We start from the raw sequence: 22,500 nt of genomic DNA, 5'->3' as shown, positions 1-22,500 counted from the left end.
TATATATATATATATATATATATATATATATATATATATATATATATATATATATATATATAATATATATATATCATACACACATATATATATATATAATATATATATATATATATATATATATATATATATATATATATATATATATATATATATATATATATATATATATATATATATATATATATATATATATATATATATATATATATATATATATATATATATATATATATATATATATGTATATATATATATATATATATATTATATATATATAGTATATATATATATATATATATATATATATATATATATATTATGTATATATATAAAATTTGATATACAAATATTTTTATTTTATCGTTACTCAAGTAAACATTAGATGATTAGACTAGAGGTTCATCAAGGAATATTATTTTTTCGTCATAAAGATGCTGGCAGTGCTTATAGTTAGGAAAGCGATGCAGTTGTTCATTTTATGTCAGTTTTTAAAATCGTGGAATTTACCGTCAGTAAAAACTTTCTTTTTACTCTCTCATCAATAACAGAGTATTAAAATATATTCATTGTATTTGAAAAAATTATGAATATTTTGGGAAATTACTTAGTATCTCCAGGTTAAATTTTGTAAGAAATTAGAGGAAAAGCTAAATTCACATAAGATTATTCAGTAATCTGACGGTTTAGAAATATATTAGAGGGATTAATAAATCAATAGAATAAATCATTTCTGCTATAAAGAACTGATGATTAAACAATAGTATATGTAGATTTAATCATAGCTAGTATATAGGATACCTGAAATCCTAGATTTAATCATTGCTATACCACTAATCTGAATTCATAGATTTAATCATTGTTATACCACTAATCTGAGTTCATAGATTGAATTTGCTATACCAGTATGAGGCCTGAATTTATAGATTTAATTATTGCTATACCAGTAACCTGAATTAACAGATTTAATCATTGCTATACCACTAACCTGAATTCATAGATTTAATCATTGCTATGCCAACAACATGAATTTGTAGATTTAATCATTGCTATACCACTAGCCTGAATTCTTATTTTTAATCATTGCTATATCACTAACTTAAATTCATAGATTTAATCATTGCTATACCAGCAACCTGAATTCATAGATTTAATCATTGCTATATCACTAACGTGAACTTATAGATTTAATCATTGCTATACCACTAACATTAATTCATAGATTTATTCTTTGCTATACCACTAACCTGAATTCATCAAACTGCTAATAATATGGTTCAAGATACAATGTTGAATGATTCTTTATCGCCGAGGTGAGAAGACATAGTTTAGCTAAGCCTAGTATTAGAGAACACTTTCGCAATTGTTGCTGAAATCATCAATTTTGAGAAAAATATAATGTAATATGTAATAATTAAAACACCATTAAAATGTGAAATTATGATATTTTAAAAATAGATCTTATACGGGATGAAATTTAAAGCTATAAGGTTTTATCTATCGAAAGAATTTTTCTTTTATCTTCAAGACTTTCAGACATTAGCATTTGAGTGAGACTGTTTCCAGAAATAATTTGCTTCGCTCTTAATCATTGCTCTGCCAGTAACCTAAGGTCACATAGGACTTAGTTATTTAAACCATTCAAAATCTTAGAAAACCTTACGTTAGGTGACCTTAGTTCCCAAGTCTTCACGTCCTCTCCCAAGTCAGGGATTCGAAGACGCGGTTCGTTCAGGTATAAACTTTTGCTTCCTTTCTGAGAATGGTACTTAATTGTCATAGGATCTCGTTCCACGGGGTCTGAATCTCCATAGGCCCAAATGAGGCGGACTGTGTCTTCTTTCTAGAGAAACCAGAAGCATAATATATTAGTTGAAATGTGTCATGAACGTGTCGGTAATTACTACGCACATATCTCATACATGTTGACGACAACTCTACAGAAACCAGAGGTGCAATATTAGGTGATGTCCAAAGGTGCTTCCATATCAAGTATATCGTAAACATGTTGGTAACTAATTGCATACATGTCACAAACATGTTGGTAACTTATTGCATATATGTTAGAAACATGTTGGTAAATTATTGCATACAAGTCACAAGCTAGTTGTCGACAATTCTTCAACCATATAGATGAGGATGAACATTTTGCTTATATTATGTGACATCTAATTTTGTGTCCATACAAAATTATTACATGCCATAAACATATTACTAACTTATTGTATATATAATCACGAACAGGTTGACAACAAGTCAACAAATGTAAAGGGAAAATGCTGGATAATCGTATGAAGTACTGGTTAGAACTACCAATAAGTAGTTGGTAATTTATTACCTACATATCACGAACTTGTTCACAACAAGTAAAAAACTATAAGGTGTGCACAAACCTTTGAACTGCCAGTAAGTTGTTGACTTGTATTCATCCTGTTGGTTTTGTGTGTACGACAAGTTACCAATAATATATGTTTATAACATTTATTACACTGTTATGCGGGCAGAGACTTAGGCACCGCCTGATATTGCGTCTATATGATAAAATTGTTAGACTTTGCCAAGTGAATACAAACAACATCGATAAAACTTTAAATTTTATAATTCCAAGTTACTATCAGTAAAATAATAAATTGAACTAGACAATGTCAATCAAATAAAATATAGAGGCACGTTGCCATACTCACATTCAACTCTAAATCCCCATCACTATCACAGGTGTACCAAGGACGAGAAAACCTGAGGGCTGTGTGAGTCTCATTCTGGAATCCTTCCAAAAGCTGGACGTCCTGGGATGAATCGACCTCTGGAACCGAGTTTCCAGTTGCGTGTCGATCCTGGAACAAGAGCCACTGAATAACAAGACTTGCTTAGCGATTCTGGAACATGAACCACATAATGACAAGATTTACGTAACGATCCTGAAAAATTAACCACGGAATGACGAGACTTGCGTAGCGATCCTGAAACATGAACCACTGAATGACAAAACATGCGTAGCGATACTGGAACAGGAACCACTGAATGACGAGACTTCCGTAGCGATACTGGAACAGGAACCACTGTAAGACTAGAGCTTTCGGGAAAAAGCAAACTCCCTGTAAGGTTGCATAGTTTAAAATCTCGCTTTCTTACAAGTGGCCTTGTACTGGTTTCCATGTCTCTTGCAGAGTCTCCAAATATGTTGCCAGGAACGAGGACCACTTTGGGCCAAATTTTGGTTAAAATCGAGGCATAACATTTTGTGTAAACCTAGAAATAAAATAGTGATGGAGTCGATTAATTTCACTGGTTTGGAAGGGCATAATGATTTTTTCTCTTTTTCTTTTATAAGTTACATTTTTATGGATTTCTTAATGTAGTGTAATATAACCAAATGAGGTAATTTCAGCTATAATTAACGCATTAAAGGTTATAATTCATATTTATTATTGGAAAGAAAACAGAAACTAAGGCTTGTATGTTAAAACATCTGGGAAGAAAGGTATGGTAGCAAATAATATTATTATCATTCGATAGTAATTCGTAGTTAATCCTTGTCAGAAACATAATTATGCAGTTTGCTGTATAAAAATAATTATTCTAATAATAGTTATAAGATAAAATTGCAAAAGAGAGAACAATCAAATATTGATAAAACGAGTGACCAAGAAAAAAATGCAAATATCAAAACAACATATTGAAGAGTTTTAATTTTGTCTAACAAAAGCATCGCCAATGACTTCAGTTGCAGGACAAAAAAGTAATACAGTCAGATGATGCTGGAATTATATGACACAAAATTACCATTGAGACATCATGATTAGTCTTTATTCACTGACAAGTTAAAGGAAGTGACTATCTGTGTAATTCTAGCTTGAACTGCTTGTGGCTTATCTAACCGTGAGAACCACAAATTGCGTTATTAGGAAATAAAGGCGAAATCGGCGTGCTTGATAAAGGCGAATTTGGTGTGCTTGAAGTGTATTGTATTGAACAATTGCCAAGTTTTCCTTTTGTTGTCATGACTGCAGGGGATTTTGTAAATTAGTGAACGGCATGAATAGTTCTTTGCTTGCTGGTATGTACATGTATATGTAAGTATATTTTATATATGTGTGTGTGTAATAAATACTAATCATGATCTCTCATGATTAGTATTTATTACACGAAGTCCAAATTCTTCAGGTTGTTGATTTGTTGTTTATAATACATTATTTATATTGATGAGTTAAATATACGTATATATAATATATATATATATATATATATATATATATATATATATATATACTATATATATATTGGATAAAATGCCAATAAAACAATATGTGAAACGTTCAAATAGTGTTTTATGGGTCTTTTATATCCGACATTATACTGCTGCATTACAATAAAGACACATAATATAATATATATTAATAAATATATATATATATATATATATATATATATATATATATATATATATATATTATCATTATATATATATATATATATATATATATTATATATATATTTATTTATTTACAAGACAGCCTACTCACTGTTAAATAGACCTCTCCAGTTAAGTCATCCACTCCGCCGACAATGATATCAGATCCTCGCATTCCACCGTTGGTCGAAAATCCAAAGCCAATATAACCTGTGGTAGCTACCTGAAAATAATATTCATATATTAGATATTTCATTTTGGAGTTAGAAAAAATAAACTGATTAACTACAAAGACGTTTTGAAGTTGATGCTTAAGATGTTAAAATGGTATTAGATATCACTGTTTATATGTTTGTTTTCAAATATGGAAAATAGATGTTTTTTTTTAGATAAAATATATTCGTAGCTATGGTCAAAATAGCCTGGTAACAATTTGGTTTATATTAACAAATTATGGAATTATATTACTTAATGTCCTCCAAATATATTTTAAATAAAAAAAGAATGTTTTTCCTTAGATGAAATATATTCGCCAAAATGATCAAAACACACTAGCAACAATTTGGTTTATATTAACAAATTAGGAAATATATTACTTAAAGTCCTCCAAATATATTTCAAGTAAAAAATAATGTTTTTCCTTAGATAAAATATATTCGCCAAAATAATCAAAATAAACTGGTAACATTTTGGTTTATATTAACAAATTAGGAAATATATTAAAGTCCTCTAAATATATTTTGAATACAAAAATTTATGTTTTTTCTTAGATAAAATATATTCGCAACAATGATAAAAATACACTGGTAACAATTTGGTTTATATTAACAAATTCGAAATTATATTACTTAAAGTCCTCCAAATATATTTTAAATAAAAAAAAATCATGTTTTTACTTAGATATTCGTAAAAATTATCAGAATACACTGCTACGAAATCAGTTCATATTCGAAAATTCGAAAGTATATCACTTACAGTCTTCCAAATATATTTTAAATATAAAAATTTATGTTTTTTCTCAGATAAAATATATTCGTAAAAATTTATCTGAATACACTGGTAACAACTTGGTTTATATTAAAAAAATCGAAATTATATAAGTTCACATATACTGTCAAAAACATACGTGGACTTCAAAGATGATATCTACGTCCTGTGGTGTCCATTTCACTATGTATTTACCCAACTGGTCCATCGTGATTTCGTGGGCCAATGGCATGGGGGACAGAGGTGCCATCTTGATGGGTTGACCCATGACCTCGAGAGATAGGGTCAGGATTAGGGCGAGTAGATTCAGCGTCGCCATTCTGGAGAAAAATATAATTTTACTTATTACTTAAATTCATTCTTTATCAAGTTATTGATATTTATTATTATTTTTATTTAGCTACAGTTTATCCATTCCTTTAATTAAGCCTCTCCTGTTTATGTCTTATGTTTTTGTAACTGGTTATCCGCCTACTTATGTGATTATGCATGAATTATATTGTCGGGAATTTCTCATCGATTAGATGCCCAGATGTTGAGGGCTGATGACAAAAACGAAAGACTATGCAACTGCTACCCAGGATAGGATTGAATAGGCAAGGCCAGAATTCTATAATTTTTTTTATAAAAAAAAAATATAGACTATTCTAAACACGATAACAATTCCCATACATAGCAATCACTTATAACTCTGAAATCTTAGATCAAATAGTTATTACACAAAGATTTAGCCGACATGCGGTCCCTGAAGTGGGCAATTTTCACAAAAAGAAAACATTATAATTAATCTCTTAGCAAAATGGACCCGAATATAATAGGTAACACATCGAAAGTGATAATGACCTAGTAAATTCAAATATGAGACGGATGCACCACGCTAAATCTAGCTCGAGCACATTTGATCTTACTACTACTATAGTAAATTCAAATCAACCGCATTTGATGTCTAGGCAAGAACCTTACGACGCTCCTGATTGGCTGTTGATAAGCTAATCACAGGGCTGAAAACTCTCCTCAGTCTCTCTCGAGAGTACACATAGGCATGATGTATGTTCCACCTCTCCTGAGGGATACTTTTGGAAGACGTATCCCTCAGAGAGTTTCCAGCCCTGTCATTGGCTTATCAGCAGCCAATCAGGACCGTCGTAAGGGACTGGCCTAGACATCAAATGCACGGTTGATTTGAATCTACTATAACCAGGTCGATCAGAGGAGAGAGTTGCAATCACTTTCAATTATTTAGCAAGTCACGCCCTGGGAACTGAATGTTTCCCCGAGCAGATGTTGGCTCACTTTGTAACTTGGAGGACTCTACGTTATTATTATGAATTGAAAATTATAAAACTACGTTGCAATCAAGGGTCGATTGAAGTTTCATTAATTCAATTCAATTTAGAGGCATTCGCTATAATTTCGGCGTTTTCGCCTTGGGCAATTCTTTAGTTTATTATACCGAATACCTCGGATAAATTTGAATTCATTATTTACAGAAAGGTTTTTTTTTGTGTGTGTGTTAGTTTATTTAATCCTCTTCTCTGATCCTCTTGCTAAATAACATGACGTTGCGGAAGGTTTGTTAAAAAGGGGCTCCTACCTTTCAGGCGACACACTCACGCACGCACACACACACACACACACACACACACACATATATATATATATATATCTATATATATATATATATATATATATATATATATATATATATATATATATATGCATATATATAATATATATATATATATATATATATATATATATATATATATATATATATATATATGTATATATATATTATAACTTCAAGTAATATAAAAAATGTAACGATGTTAAAGAAATAATTATAAGAAAGATCACTACTTACTTTTTGGTGGTTGCGTCGCGTTGAAATTTCCAGCCTCAAAGGTGGAAGATGCCACAATGTTCCTCGATCACAGCTGGCAACACACTGAAGCCAGTTATGCAGAAATCGCCACTCTCTCTCTCTCTCTCTCTCTCTCTATCTCTCCTCTCTCTCTCTCTCTCTCTCTCTCTCTAAGTCGTAATAACATCTTGTTCTTTGTATTTTTACAAAATAAAAAAAAATAATAAAAATCGTGGTCTAAGATAGCTCGGTCAAGGCTGTTCCCACGATGCATTGCATGTCTTATTTCATGCATTTTTTTATTTATATTTTTTTTCAACGTCCCTTCGTTCTCTTTCATATTTTCACTGTGTACCTCCGTTCGTGCTTTACGCACACACACACACACACACACACACACACACACACACATATATATAATTTATATATGTATGAGTATGACTGGTAAAAATGTTCTGTAACAACAGAATTCCATCTAATAAAAGGAGCCCATAAAAACACCAAAATATAGAGAGGAAAGTACTATATTTCAGAGACTGCTGTCCCTCTCTTCAGGTATATGAATGAGAAAAGTTTACAGAAAAGGTGGTATTTATACCAAGAGATCCGTCCACAAGTAAGCCAATTTAGGTCACCCCCGCTGATAATCTTCCTTTAATCTTCTTAAGCGTTGGTTGAATAAACACTTCGTCGACGACATCCAAAATCCATGCTCCTTTTGAGATGTTCATTACCTGCTTCTCTTTTATTAAGGCCGATTCCATCATTTGACTCTTGTACCGGCAGTTGCTCCTATAAACTACACGTGACAAATTCCAGTTTATTCTATGGTTATGTTCATTTATATGGTTGAAAATAGCCGAGTTCTGTTGTCCATACCTAACTGGCCGTTTGTGTTATGTATTAATCTCTGGGGAAGTGATTTACCTGTAAATCCGATGTAAGATTGGTCACAGTCTTGGCAAGGGATCTCATAGACCCCAGAGTCCTTGGGAGATGTCTTTTGTTGGACGTTAATCAGGGATTTGGCTAAGGTGTTTTGGGCAGGAGCTAAATTGGCAAAAGGGTTGGATTTCCCAAGGGTGTGCGTTACTCTTTTAATTCGTCTGCCAGGTGAGGAATTTTTATTTTATTGTTGGGTGTGTCTCTGGTCTTGTCTTTAGGGGGTCGGTAGAAAATTACGTTTGCTTTTTTAATTGCTTTCTCAATTAAATGGTCAGGATACTTTAAAGATGAAAGTTGCTTGCGAATTAGTTCAAATTCTTTTTCACAACATAAAACTTTTAAGCCTCGACGTAGACTCCCTATTCACAAAAGTACCAGTGCAGGACGTTCTTCAGTTTTTAAGGGAAAAATTATCCCCCTATTCAGATCATTTCCCATTGGCGCTTGACAAAATAATAAAGTTAGTTGAATTATGTGCATCTAATAACGTATTTTCATTCGGGGAATCATTCTACAAGCAAAAAATTCGGGTGTAGTAGTATGGTAGTCCTTTAAGTCCCGTTTTAGCCAATCTGTACATGGAATACTTTGAAACTACAGTAATAAATGCAATAAAACCCAAAAACATACTGTGGCTGAGATACGTGGATGATATTCTAACATTTTGGGATAATAGGTGGGGTAATTTTAATGAATTCCTCTCAAAATTAAACGTATTAGTGCCCAGCATCAAAGAATTTAAAAGTTTGAATGGGAAAAACAGACAACAAAATTCCTTTTCTTGATGTTTTAATAATCAGAGACACGACAGAATAAAACCCAAATTTACCATATACAGAAAACCAACGTTCTCACTTTCATATATTCGCTACTTTAGCTATCACGACATTACTATCAAGACAGGCGTAGCTAGCAACCTATTCTTAAGAGCCTTACGAATTTGTTCCCCAGATTTCCTGGAAAAAGAATTTGAACTAATTCGCAAGCAACTTTCATCTTTAAAGTATCCTGACCATTTAATTGAGAAAGCAATTCAAAAAGCAAACGTAATTTTCTACCGACCCCCTAAAGACAAGACCAGAGACACACCCAACAATAAAATAAAAATTCCTCACCTGGAGACGATTAAAAGAGTAACGCACACCCTTGGGAAATCCAACCCTTTTGCATTTACCTACCCAAACATCCTTAGCCAAATCCCTGATTAACGTCAACAAAAGACATCTCCCAAGGACTCTGGGGTCTATGAGATCCCTTGCCAAGACTGTGACCAATCTTACATCGGATTTACAGGTAAATCACTTCCCCAGAGATTAATACAACACAAACGGTCAGTTAGGTATGGACAACAGAACTCGGCTATTTTCAACCATATAAATGAACATAACCATAGAATAAACTGGAATTTGTCACGTGTAATTTATAGGAGCAACTGCCGGTACAAGAGTCAAATGATGGAATCGGTCTTAATAATAGAGAAGCAGGTAATGAACATCTCAAAAGGAGCATGGATTTCGGATGTCGTCGACGAAGTGTTTATTCAACCAACGCTTAAGAAGATTTAAAGGAAGATTATCAGCGGGGGTGACCTAAATTGGGCTTACTTGTGGACGGATCTCTTGGTATAAATACCACCTTTTCTGTAAACTTTTCTCATTCATATACCTGAAGAGAGAGACAGCAGTCTCTGAAATATAGTACTTTCCTCTCTATATTTTGGTGTTTTTATGGGCTCCTTTTATTAGATGTATGAGTATATATATATATATATATATATATATATATATATATATATATATATATATATATATATATATATATTATTATATATAGATATATATATATATATATATATATATATATATATAGCAAGCAATGTCTAGCTGACAAAACCCACTTTTTAAATAATGCAAGTTATTCCAAGAAACTTACAAACACATTCCTATGAGACGAGCGTACAATTGTTGGTGTTTATGAATTTGCTAACCAGTTTGCCTTTGAGAGCAGCCGTCTGAGATATGGAAATAACACACACATATACACATACAGACACACATACATATACATATATATATATATATATATATATATATATATATATATATATATATTATATATATATGAGGTTATGAACCTCATTATTCATTTGGTAAACGTGTAACTAGAGCGTCAGGCAAACAACAAACAAACCAGCGGCTCGCGACTTTCTTTTCTCTCTCTCTCTCTCTCTCTCTCTCTCTCTCTCTAACAGCGATACCTCTGTATGGATGCAGAGATACTCATTGATACTACATATGAGGCAATAAAGCAGCATACCTACGAAGAAATAAATTACGATATGACAACACAAAAGCAAATCCCGAAGAGGCTGTACCCAGATCTACACAATGACGGGAAAGAGGAAAAAATAGACAAAAAAGACAAAATCTGCAACCTTTTGAAAAGAGGGAATTGCAGATTTGGAGAAAGATGTTACTACAAACATCCTAAGGTATGTCACAACTATGAAATATATGGTAAATGAGCATACCTAGATGGCTATGGGGATGATTGCAGAGATCTGCATCCAAAAAATATGCAAAAACCTAAAAGAAGGGAAAGGATGTAAGTTCGACAAAAAATGTAAATATATGCACCCTGTAGCCATGAATCATAATCAAATAAATAACCAATCAAGTAATAAAATCCAAAATAAGAAAGAAACAAATCAAGAGAGAAATAAAGAATATCAGGTAAAAGAAAAAAGCAAGCCACCAACGAGATATGCAGAGGTGTCAGCAAAAAAATTTCAAAGCATCAGCTCCAAAAATTCTACTCAAGAGATAATAAACTGTATTTATTATGCAAGAGGATATTGCAGAAACGGAGAAAATTGCAGATTCAGACACAAAATGAATAATTATGAAATGAACGGAAGAATGAAATATTTATGGAGAAAAGTTGGATTTTTTTAATGTCAGAATTTCTGGAAATGAAAAAAAAGAACAACATACCAGAACAGGAAAGAAGATGGGAAAATCCTTATTACTACCAATATTAAATGAAGGAGAAAAGCACGCAAACCATCATAGTGATGAATGCGCAGGGTTTAGTTACGAGTAACTCAAAAGAAAAATAGAGTACTTAGAAGAACTAACCCAAATTGTTTTAAAAGAAAATAGATATAATGAATATAAGTGAAACCGGGGTATTCCCAAGAGACGGGAATGATGATCAAATAAAAAGGGTTCCAAACTTATAGATCAGATAGAAAAAATAGGAATCAAGGGGGAGAACCGCAATATATGGGAAAGACAAAAAACAAGGAAAAATATATTTGAGAAATATAGTACTCCGAATGTGAACTAATAGCGGTAGAATTTGAATCTGAAAAATTAATGAACATAGTAATATATAGACCTCCTAATACTAAAGAGTTTGACTTAATAATTGAAAAATTGGATGATATATGTAGAAATCACAAGGACTGGATTATTCTCCTATCTGGAGACTTCAACTTTCCTTTCGTAGAATGGAAAGAACGAATAGGAGATTGTGGTTGTACTTATACATATAAAAAAAGAGTAATAGCAGTGCAGAAGATAAGAGGCAATTCGAAAAGCTATTAGATATGCTACTAGAAATACAACATTCATCAAACAAATAAATCACCTGCCAACAAGAAAGGAAAAAATACTTTAGACCTAGTATTTGTGAACGAGATGAATTATGTTAAAGAAATAATAGTTTATAATGCGAGTATTTCAGACCATAATGTCATAGAATTAACATTCATTCCAAAGCAAGTGAAAACAGAAATAAGCAAGAAATGAAAAAGTGGGAAGGATATGGAAAATACAACTTCTACAGTAAAAATATAAAATGGTCAGAAATAAATGAAGAATTAAACAAAGATTGGGATAACATTTTCGTAAGTGATGTCATAAGGGTAAATACGGAGATATTATATAAAATATTAGAGAAAATAGTGGATAAATATATACCGAAGAAGAAAAGTAAACATTCAGTCATGCATACCAAGAGACAGAAGGATCTTGTTCCAGAAAATCAGGAATTGGGAAAAAAGGTCTTGCAAAAGAAAAAGAAAAAAATGCATGGAAAGTTATAGAACTAAAAAGTAAGATAGAAAATGCAGAACAAAAAAGATTATACAATCAAAAGAAAATGAAAAACGGGACTGGGAGAAAACCCCTAATAAATATCAAGCAAAAACCCCAAACTATTATACTCATTCGCGAAAAAGATGAATAAAAGAAGAATAGAAATAAGCCCTCTAAGAATTGAATGGGAGATTAACGAATGAAAAAAAAGGAAATATGCCAACATACTGGCAGAACGTATAAGAGAGAATTCACCCCTAGAATAGATAATGAAGATAATGATATAGAAGTAAGGGACGAAAATAGTGAATATTTAGCTGACATAGAAATTAATGAAGCTGATATTGTGCAGGCAATTAATGAAATTAAAAATGGAGCTGCTGCAGGGCCTGATGGAGTTCCTGCTATTTTGTTAAAGAAAGTAGTTCATTCTATCGCAAAGCCACTTGCAATATTATTAAGACAAAGTGTAGATACAGGCAAGATTTATGATGAACACAAATTAGCATATATCACCCCTACTTTCAAAAGTGGATCAAGACTAGAGGCAAGTAATTATAGGCCTGTGAGTCTAACATCACATATTATTTGAAAGTGTATGAAAGGGTAATGAAGAAAAATATTATGAAACATTTAATAAAAATAATTTGTTTAATATAGGACAACACGGTTTCGTACCCGGAAAAAGTACACAAACCCAATGGTAGCCACCGTGAGAACATATTAAAAAAGAATATGAAAAGCGGAAATGAAACAGATGTGGTTTATCTAGACTTTGCAAAAGCTTTTGACAAAGTAGACCATAATATTATTGCGAAGAAAAATTAGAAAACACAATATCGTGGATAAAGTAGGAAGATGGTTAAAAGAATTTTTACACAACAGAAAACAGATAGTTATTGCAAACGATGAGAAATCGGATGAAACCAAGGTAATATCCGGTGTGCCACAAGGTACGGTGTTAGCTGCAATACTGTTTGTTATTATGATTGAAGACATAGACAGTAATGTTAAGGATTCGGTAGTGAGTAGTTTCGCTGATGACAAAAGAATAAGTAGAGAAATTACTTGTGATGAAGATAGGAAACGCTCTACAAAGAGACCTTAACAAAGTATATGATTGGGCAGAGGTAAATAGGATGGTATTTAACTCTGATAAATTTGAATCAATAAATTATGGAGACAGAGAAGGAAAGCTATATGCATATAGGGGACCTAATAATGAGACAATCACAAATAAGGAAGCAGTTAAAGACCTTGGTGTGATGATGAATAGGAACATGTTATGCAATGATCAAATAGCAATTCTGTTGGCAAAATGTGAAGCAAAAATGGGAATGTTGTTACAGCACTTCAAAACAAGAAAAGCTGAACACATGATTATGCTTTATAAAACATATGTTCGTAGTCCACTTGAATATTGCAATATGATATGGTACCCACACTATCAAAAGGATATTGCTCAAATAGAGAGTGTACAAAGGTCCTTTACAGCTAGAATAGAAGAAGTTAAGGACCTTGACTACTGGGAAAGACTACAATCCTTAAAGTCATATAGTCTAGAAAGGAGAAGAGAACGCTACATGATAATTCAGGCATGGAAACAGACAGAAGGAATAACAGAAAACATCATGGAACTAAAAATATCAGAAAGAGCAAGCAGAGGTAGATTAATAGTGCCCAAAACTATACCAGGAAAAATAAGGAAAGCACACAGGACATTAATCCACTGCGCACCAGCATCGATAATGCAGCGTCTATTCAATGCATTGCCAGCTCATCTGAGGAATATATCAGGAGTGAGCGTAGATGTGTTTAAGAATAAGCTCGACAAATATCTAAACTGCATCCCAGACCATCCAAGATTGGAAGATGCAAAATATACCGGAAGATGTACTAGCAACTCTCTGGTAGACATTAGAGGTGCCTCACACTGAGGGACCTGGGGCAACCCGAACAAGATGTAAGGTCTGTAAGGTCTGTAAGGTCTCTCTCGCTCTCTCTCTCTCTCTCTCTAACAGGTAATGAAAATGAGAGCGTTACATTATAAAATAAACATTTATTAAGTAACAAAAGATAATGATCCAAGTCTTACTGACTAACTTAAAAACCCCAACAGTAAAATGTCTAAACTGTATTTAGTCACACCAAAAGTCTAGTATCCATCGGGACTCCCTCGGTCCCCCCTCATGGTTCCGCTTGAACCGTCTGTTTCAAAGACATAGAAACACCCCATAAGTACACACACAAGTTTAACAATGAGAGATTAAAGATTGAATATCCCTACAAAAATGTCAAATAGATAACAAGCCACTCTTTGGCTAAAACAGTTCAAAACTCACCCAAGCAGCCGGACTATTTCACACACTTATCAAAAAACACTTTCGGAGAGCACCACGGCATCGTGTCTTTCTTCCAAAGACGTCTCTATGCCAAATCCCTCATAGACTTGAGTATCATACATTTTTAATAGAAGAGGCGCACACGCACATACGAACGCACAGTTCGTTAGCGCCTCATAATTACTGGCTGCAACCAGTTTCACAAAGGCACTTTGGAAAGAGTTCATGAACTGAGTACATTGACTTGTCTTTCTGTGCAGTTTTATCTCACGCCACCCACAAAAACCATTGGTCAGCTTTTCTCAGGTCGTTGCTTCTCCACATTTCATAGGTCACAGCGAACATATTGGCAATATCTCATTAATCCTAACTCTAGGCCTTACATATACATATATACAACATCCTGTTGATCAAAAATACAAGAGATGAAAGACCGCATTGCTCCTTAAATAATTGTTAAATGCAAAGTGATCTGAGGTCCATTTCAGATTTGTGAGTCATCTTCTCTTACCATCAATAAAGGAACTTGGTCAGATATTCCCTGGGAATGTTGAATAACATACGCGATTAGAAACTTAGTATTTAACTCCTTAGTCATGAGCGAAGTGAGATGCGATTCTCTCTCTCTCTCTCCTCTCTCTCTCTTCTCTCTCTCTCTCTCTCTCTCTTTTATAAATTGCATACAGAATTAGTAACTGGGTATTTGAACTTTTGGTCATGAGGAAAGTGAGATGTAATTCTCTCTCTCTCTCTCTCTCTCTCTCTCTCTCTCTCTCTCTCTCTTTAAATTGCAAAGAAAATTGGTAACTGGGAATTCGAGCTTTTGGTCATGGGAGAGGTGAGAAGCGATTCTCTCTCTCTCTCCCCCCGCTCTCTCTCTCTCTCTCTCTCTCTCTCTCTCTCTCTCTCTCTCTCTCTCTCTCTTTTGAATTGCATACAAAATTAGTAAATGGCTATTTGAGCTTTCGGTCATGAGAAAATGGGCATGTAATTCTCTCTCTCTCTCTCTCTCTCTCTCTCTCTCTCTCTCTCTCTGTGTGTGTGTGTGTGTCCCTAAGTCATCTTAACATCTTGTTCTTTGTATTTTTGCAAAATAAAAAAAAAAATAATAAAAAACGCGGTCTGAGATAGCCCGGTCAATGCTGTTCCCACGATGCATTGCATGTCTTATTTCATGCATTTTTTTATTTATATTTTTTTCAACGTCCCCTCGTTCTCTTTAATTTTTTTCACTGTATACCTCCGTTCGTACTTTACACGCACACACACACACACACACACACACACACACACACATATATATATATATATATATATATATATATATATATATATATATATATATATATATATATATATATATATATATATATATATATATACATATACATATATACAACATCCTGTTGAGCGAAAATACAAGAGATGAAAGACCACACTGCTCCTTAAATAATTGTTAAATACAAAGCAATCTGAGGTCCATTTCAGATTTGTGAGTTATCTTCTCATACCATCATTAAAGGAGCTTTGTCTGACGTTCCCTGGGAATGTTGAATAACATACGCGATTAGAAACTTAGTATTTAACTCCTTAGTCATGAGCGAAATGAGATGCGATTCTCTCTCTCTCTCTCTCTCTCTCTCTCTCTCTCTCTCTCTCTCTCTTTAAATTGCAAAGAAAATTAATAACTGGGTATTCGAGCTTTTGGTCATGGGAAAGGTGAGAAGTGATTCTCTCTCTCTCTCTCTCTCTCTCTCTCTCTCTCTCTCTCTCTCTCTCTCCCCTCTCTCTATCTCTCTCTCTCTCTCTCTCTCTGACTCTATTTTTTTTTAATTGCATGCAAAATTAGTAACTGGGTATTTTAGCTTTTGTCATGGGCAAATTGAGATGTAATTCTCTCCTCTCTCTCTCGTAGTAGCCATCTTGCTTGGTGAGACGTACCCGCGTGAAGTCACAATAATCAACAGATATCACAAGTTTAACATACGACTAGAATTTGAGAAATATCTAGAAGTGTTCGTGAACTATCGGTGATAAGATTAGTGTGAAAATAGTAGGATAAAGCGTCTTCTAGTTAGTTTATCAAGTGTAATACTATAAATCAGAACAAGATGGCAGTAAGTTCCAACTGCGGGAAAAGGTGGCGTAATTTGGCGTGTTTAGCAGATTCGCAATACGATGAGGTAGCAGGAAGGGAACTGGCATTTCTCATCTATGAAATCAGCAACAGTCCTAACCAAAAGATACAAAAGCATTCATAGATATATTAGAAGGATATAATCTTCAAACTGGAACAAAATCTAATGAAAACATCTTGAAATAATTGAAGAAGTTCCAAATAAAATCCAAGTGGTCAAGAGACTCATAAAGAAAAATATACATAAACCAACATATTCCGACAAAGAAAATGAATAGGTGAATCTTGTGAATATACTAATTGATGCATTAGAAAAAGAATGCCAAAAGCATGCAAAACTGTGTAAGGTTTGGTATAGCATAGTCAATCCACAAAACCTAATCAGAAAAAAATGAAAATGCTGCATGCAAACATTCCGACCCATCCACAGTGTGCTGAGGTAATACAAGATTTGAGAAAAGATACAAGAATTTTTTGTTCAACATGTCTATCATGGATAGACAATGTTATTAAATCAAGATTGAATGTACAAATAGTTGAGGATGAAGAAGAAGAGGAAGAGGAAGAAGAGAAGAAAAAGAAGAAGAGGAAAACGGAAGAAAAGTAAAAAAAAAAACATGAAATGACAGAAAAAAATAAGGAAAACAAAGAACAAGATAAAAGTATGGATGCAGAGATACTCATTGATACTACATATGAGGCAATAAAGCAGCATACTTACGAAGAAATAAATTACGATATGACAACAGAAAAGCAAATCCCGAAGAGGCTCTACCCAGATCTATACAATGACGGGAAAGAGGAAAAAATAGACAAGAAAGACAAAATCTGCAACCTTTTGAAAAGAGGGAATTGCAGATTTGGAGAAAGATGTTACTACAAACATCCTAAGATATGTCAAAACTATGAAATATATGGTAAATGTGCATACTTAGATGGATATGGGCTATGATTGATTGCAGAGATCTGCATCCAAAATAAATGTAAAAACCTAAAAGAAGGAAAAGGATGTAAGTTCGACAAAAAATGCAAATATATGCACCCCTGTAGTCCATGAATCAATAATCAAATAATAAACCAACCAAGTAATAAAATCCAAAATAAGAAAGAAACAAATAAAGAGAGAAATCAAGAATATCAGGTAAAAGAGAAAAGCAAACCACCAATGAGATATGCAGAGGTGTCAGCAAAAAATTTCAAAGCATCAGCTCCGAAATTCTACCTCAAAGAGATAATAAACTGTATTTATTATGCAAGAGGTATTGCAGAAACGGAGAAAATTGCAGATTTCAGACACAAAATTAATAATTATGATGAAGGAAGATCAAATATTATGGAAAAGTTGGATTTTTTAATGTCAGAATTTCTGGAAATGAAAAAAAGAACAACATACCAGAACAGGAAAGAGACATGGGAAAATCCTTATTACTATCAGTATTAAATGAAGGAGAAAACACGCAAACCATCATAGTGATGAATGCGCAGGGTTTAGTTACGAGTAACTCAAAAAGAAAATATGAGTACTTAGAAGAACTAACCCAAAATGAAAAAAGAAATAGATATAATGAATATAAGTGAAACCTGGTATTCCCAAAGAGACTGGGAATGATGATCAAATAAAAGGGTTCCAAACTTATAGATCAGATAGAAAAAATAGGAATCAAGGGGGAACCGCAAAATATAGGGAAAGACAAAAAACAAGGAAAAATATTATGAGAAAATATAGTAACTCAGAATGTGAAACTAATAGCGGTAGAATTGAATCTGAAAAAAATTGATGAACATAGTAATATATAGACCTCCTAATCCTAAAGAGTTTGACTTAATAATTGAAAAATTGGATGATATATGTAGAAATCACAAGGACTGGACTATTCTCCTATCTGGTGACTTCAACTTTCCTTTCGTAGAATGGAAGAACGAAATAGGAGATTGTAGTTGTACTTATACATATAAAAAGAGAGTAAAAGTAGTGCAGAAGATAAGAGGCAATTTGAAAAGCTATTAGATATGCTACTAGAATACAACATTCAACAATAAATCACCTGCCAACAAGAAAAGGAAAATACTTTAGACCTAGTATTTGTGAACGAGATGAATTATGTTAAAGAAATAATAGTTTATAATGCGGAGTATTTCAGACCATAATGTCATAGAATTAACAGTTCATTCCAAAGCAAGTGAAAATAGAGATAAGCAAGAAATGAAAAAGTGGGAAGGATATGGAAAATACAATTCTACAGTAAAAATATAAAATGGTCAGAAATTAATGAAGAATTAAACAAAGATGGGATAACATTTTCGTAAGTGATGACATAAGGGTAAATACGGAGATATTATATAAAATATTGGAGAAAATAGTGGAAAATATATACGAAGAAGAAAAAGTAAACACATTCATGCATACCAAGAGACAGAAGGATCTTGTTCCAGAAAATCAGAAAGTGGAAAAAAAGGTCTTGCAAAGAAAAAAATGCATGGAAAGTTATAGAACTAAAAATAAGATAGAAAATGCAGAAACAAAGATTATACAATCAAAAGAAAATGAAAAACGGGACTTTGGGAAGAAAAACCCTATTAAATATCAAGCAAACCCCAAACTATTATACTCATATGCGAAGAAGATGAATAAAAGAAGAATAGAAATAGGCCCTCTGAGAATTGAAGGGAGATTAACGAATGCAAAAAAAGGAAATTTGCAACATACTGGCAGAAACGATATAAGAGAGAATTCACCCCTAGAATAGATAATGAAGATAATGATATAGAAGTAAGGGATGAAAATAGTGAATATTTAGCTGACATAGATATTAATGAAGCTGATATTGTGCAGGCTATTAATGAAATTAAAAATGGAGCTGCTGCAGGGCCTGATGGAATTCCTGCTATTTTGTTAAAGAAAGTAGTTCATTCTATCGCAAAGCCACTTACAATATTATTAAGAACAAAGTGTAGATACAGGCAAGATATATGATGAGCACAAATTAGCAAATATATTACCCCTACTTTCAAAGTGGCTCAAGACTAGAGGCAAGTAATTATAGGCCTGTGAGTCTAACATCACATATTATGAAAGTGTATGAAAGGGTAATGAAGAAAATATTATGAAACATTTAATAAAAATAATTTGTTTAATAAGGGACAACATGGTTTCGTACCCGGAAAAGTACACAAACCCAACTGTTAGTCCACCGTGAAAACATATTCAAAAACTATGAAAAGCGAATGAAACAGATGTGGTTTATTTAGACTTTGCAAAAAGCTTTTGATAAAGTAGACCATAATATATTTGGCGAAGAAAATTAGAAAACACAATATCGTGGATAAAGTAGGAAGATGGTTAAAAGAATTTTTACACAACAGAAAACAGATAGTTATTGCAAAACGACGAGAAATCGGATGAAGCCAAGGTAAATATCCGGTGTGCCGCAAGGTACGGTGTTAGCTGCAATACTGTTTGTTATTATGATTGAAGACATAGACAATAATGTTAAGGATTCGGTAGTGAGTAGTTTCGCAGATGTGATGAAGATAGGAACGCTCTACAAAGAGACCTTAACAAAGTATATGACTGGGCAGAGGTAAATAGGATGGTATTTAACTCTGATAAATTTGAATCAATAATTATGGAGACAGAGAAAGAAAGCTATATGCATATAAGGGACCTAATAATGAGACCATCACAAATAAGGAAGCAGTTAAAGACCTTGGTGTGATGATGAATAGGAACATGTTATGCAATGATCAAATAGCAACTCTGTTGGCAAAATGTAAAGCAAAAAAATGGGAATGTTAATGTTACGGCACTTCAAAAACAAGAAAAGCTGAACACATGATTATGCTTTTATAAAACATATGTTCGTAGTCCACTTGAATATTGCAATATGATATGGTACCCACACTATCAAAAGGATATTGCACAAATAGAGAGGTACAAAGGTCCTTTACAGCTAGAATAGAGAAAAGTTGAAGGACCTAGACTACTGGGAAAGAATACAATTCTTAAAATTATATAGTCTAGAAAGGAGAAGAGAACGCTACATGATAATTCAGGCATGGAAACAGATAGAAGGAATAGCAGAAAATATCATGGAACTAAAAATATCAGAAAGAGCAAGCAGAGGTAGATTAATAGTGCCCAAAACTATACCAGGAAAAATAAGGAAAGCACACAGGACATTAATCCACTACGCACCAGCATCGATAATGCAGCGTCTATTCAATGCGTTGCCAGCTCATCTGAGGAATATATCAGGAGTGAGGCGTAGATGTGTTTAAGAATAAGCTCGACAATATCTAAACTGCATCCCAGACATCCAAGATTGGAAGATGCAAAAATTATACCGGAAGATGTACTAGCAACTCTCTGGTAGACATTAGAGGTGCCTCACACTGAGGGACCTGGGGCAACCCGAACAAGATGTAAGGTCTGTAAGGTAAGGTCTCTCTCTCTCTCTCTCTCTCTCTCTCTCTCTCTCTCTCTCTCTCTATCTTTTAAATTGCATACACAATTAGTAAATGGGTATTTGAGCTTTTGATCATGAGAAAATTGACATATAATTCTCTCTAGGTCTCTAGATGGTTTCTGTAAAGGTTTTATTTTCTATATAAATTTCTCTAATTTAAAAATAATTTTGCCGCCATAAAGATTAAACATTTATCGCCCCTTCTCTTCTTTTATTGTTTACTTGATTGATTTGTTAAATTAGTGTATTAATGTCACCACCCATTTAGATCAGAATAATTTAAAAAATAAACACAAATATATTGGATTTTTCTCTTGATTTTCTTCCACGAAAGCCTATCCAAGTCTTATCAACGATGAAATGAGAAAGTCATCGCTTCATGATTTATTATTCTCTCTCTCTCTCTCTCTCTCTCTCTCTCTCTCTCTCTCTCCGTTCTCTCTCTCTCTCTCTCTCTCTCTCTCTCTATCTATCTTTGAGAGGAAGCTTAGGTTTGCTTTGAGGAAACGATTCAAATTTTCTGTGGTTGGCAAATTTATGTATATATATGTATATATGTATATATATATATATATATATATATATAATATATATCATACATGTGTATATATATATATATATATATATATATATATATATATATATATATATATATATATATATATATATATATGTATGATAAACTGAATCACGAAAGTTAGGAACGTGATAAATCCATAAATAAAGGTATATGCCACGAAGGAAAAATAAACGAAGGAGGTCTGCAAGATCTTTATACGTTAAACGTCCTTTACTGAGCAGAGACTGACATACATACAAGAAAAGACAATACAAGAAGATTCGTATAACTGAAACTGAATACATAAGAAAAATAGGGAAAGATTTATGCTATCCTTCACATATATTAGACATTTGTTATAATAAAGCCCACAAAAAGTTTTATACTGTAAGTAACACGCAGAAAGAAAATTCTAAGAACATTCTCAGTTTCCCTTATTTTAACGGATTTGAAACCATTAAATCATTGTTAAAAGCTTTTAAATGTCACTTTGTTTTTTCCTATAATAACACACTAAAAAGGAATATTAATAAAAAAATGGCCCCAGAGAAAGAACAACATAATATATAAAATTCCATGTATGGATTGTCCCTCATTTTATCTCGGACAGTCTAGCAAAGGCTTAGAAGTAAGGCTAAAGCCAGCATAAACATTCTGTAAAAACTGGGCAAAAATCTAATGCATTATTC

General features: G+C 32.9%; 1 protein-coding gene across 1 annotated transcript in view; it reads right to left on the bottom strand.

The window, feature by feature from the left end:
• Positions 1-7,340, bottom strand: part of LOC135199934 (DBH-like monooxygenase protein 1) — a gene marked incomplete at its 3' end in the record, with an annotated part of 27,194 nt that extends 19,854 nt beyond the window's left edge. The window contains exons 1-5 of the mRNA XM_064228053.1: positions 7,263-7,340; positions 5,538-5,718; positions 4,524-4,634; positions 2,685-2,834; positions 1,664-1,843 (exon numbers count right to left, since the gene is read on the bottom strand). Of these exons, the coding sequence (XP_064084123.1) occupies positions 1,664-1,843; positions 2,685-2,834; positions 4,524-4,634; positions 5,538-5,717 (621 nt within the window). The remainder of the gene's footprint in view (positions 1-1,663; positions 1,844-2,684; positions 2,835-4,523; positions 4,635-5,537; positions 5,719-7,262) is intronic.
• Positions 7,341-22,500: the final 15,160 nt, after the last annotated feature.

Source organism: Macrobrachium nipponense, chromosome 26 (genome assembly GCF_015104395.2).
Source record: "Macrobrachium nipponense isolate FS-2020 chromosome 26, ASM1510439v2, whole genome shotgun sequence".
Taxonomy (NCBI): domain Eukaryota; kingdom Metazoa; phylum Arthropoda; class Malacostraca; order Decapoda; family Palaemonidae; genus Macrobrachium; species Macrobrachium nipponense.
This window is presented reverse-complemented; position numbering and strand designations above follow the sequence as displayed.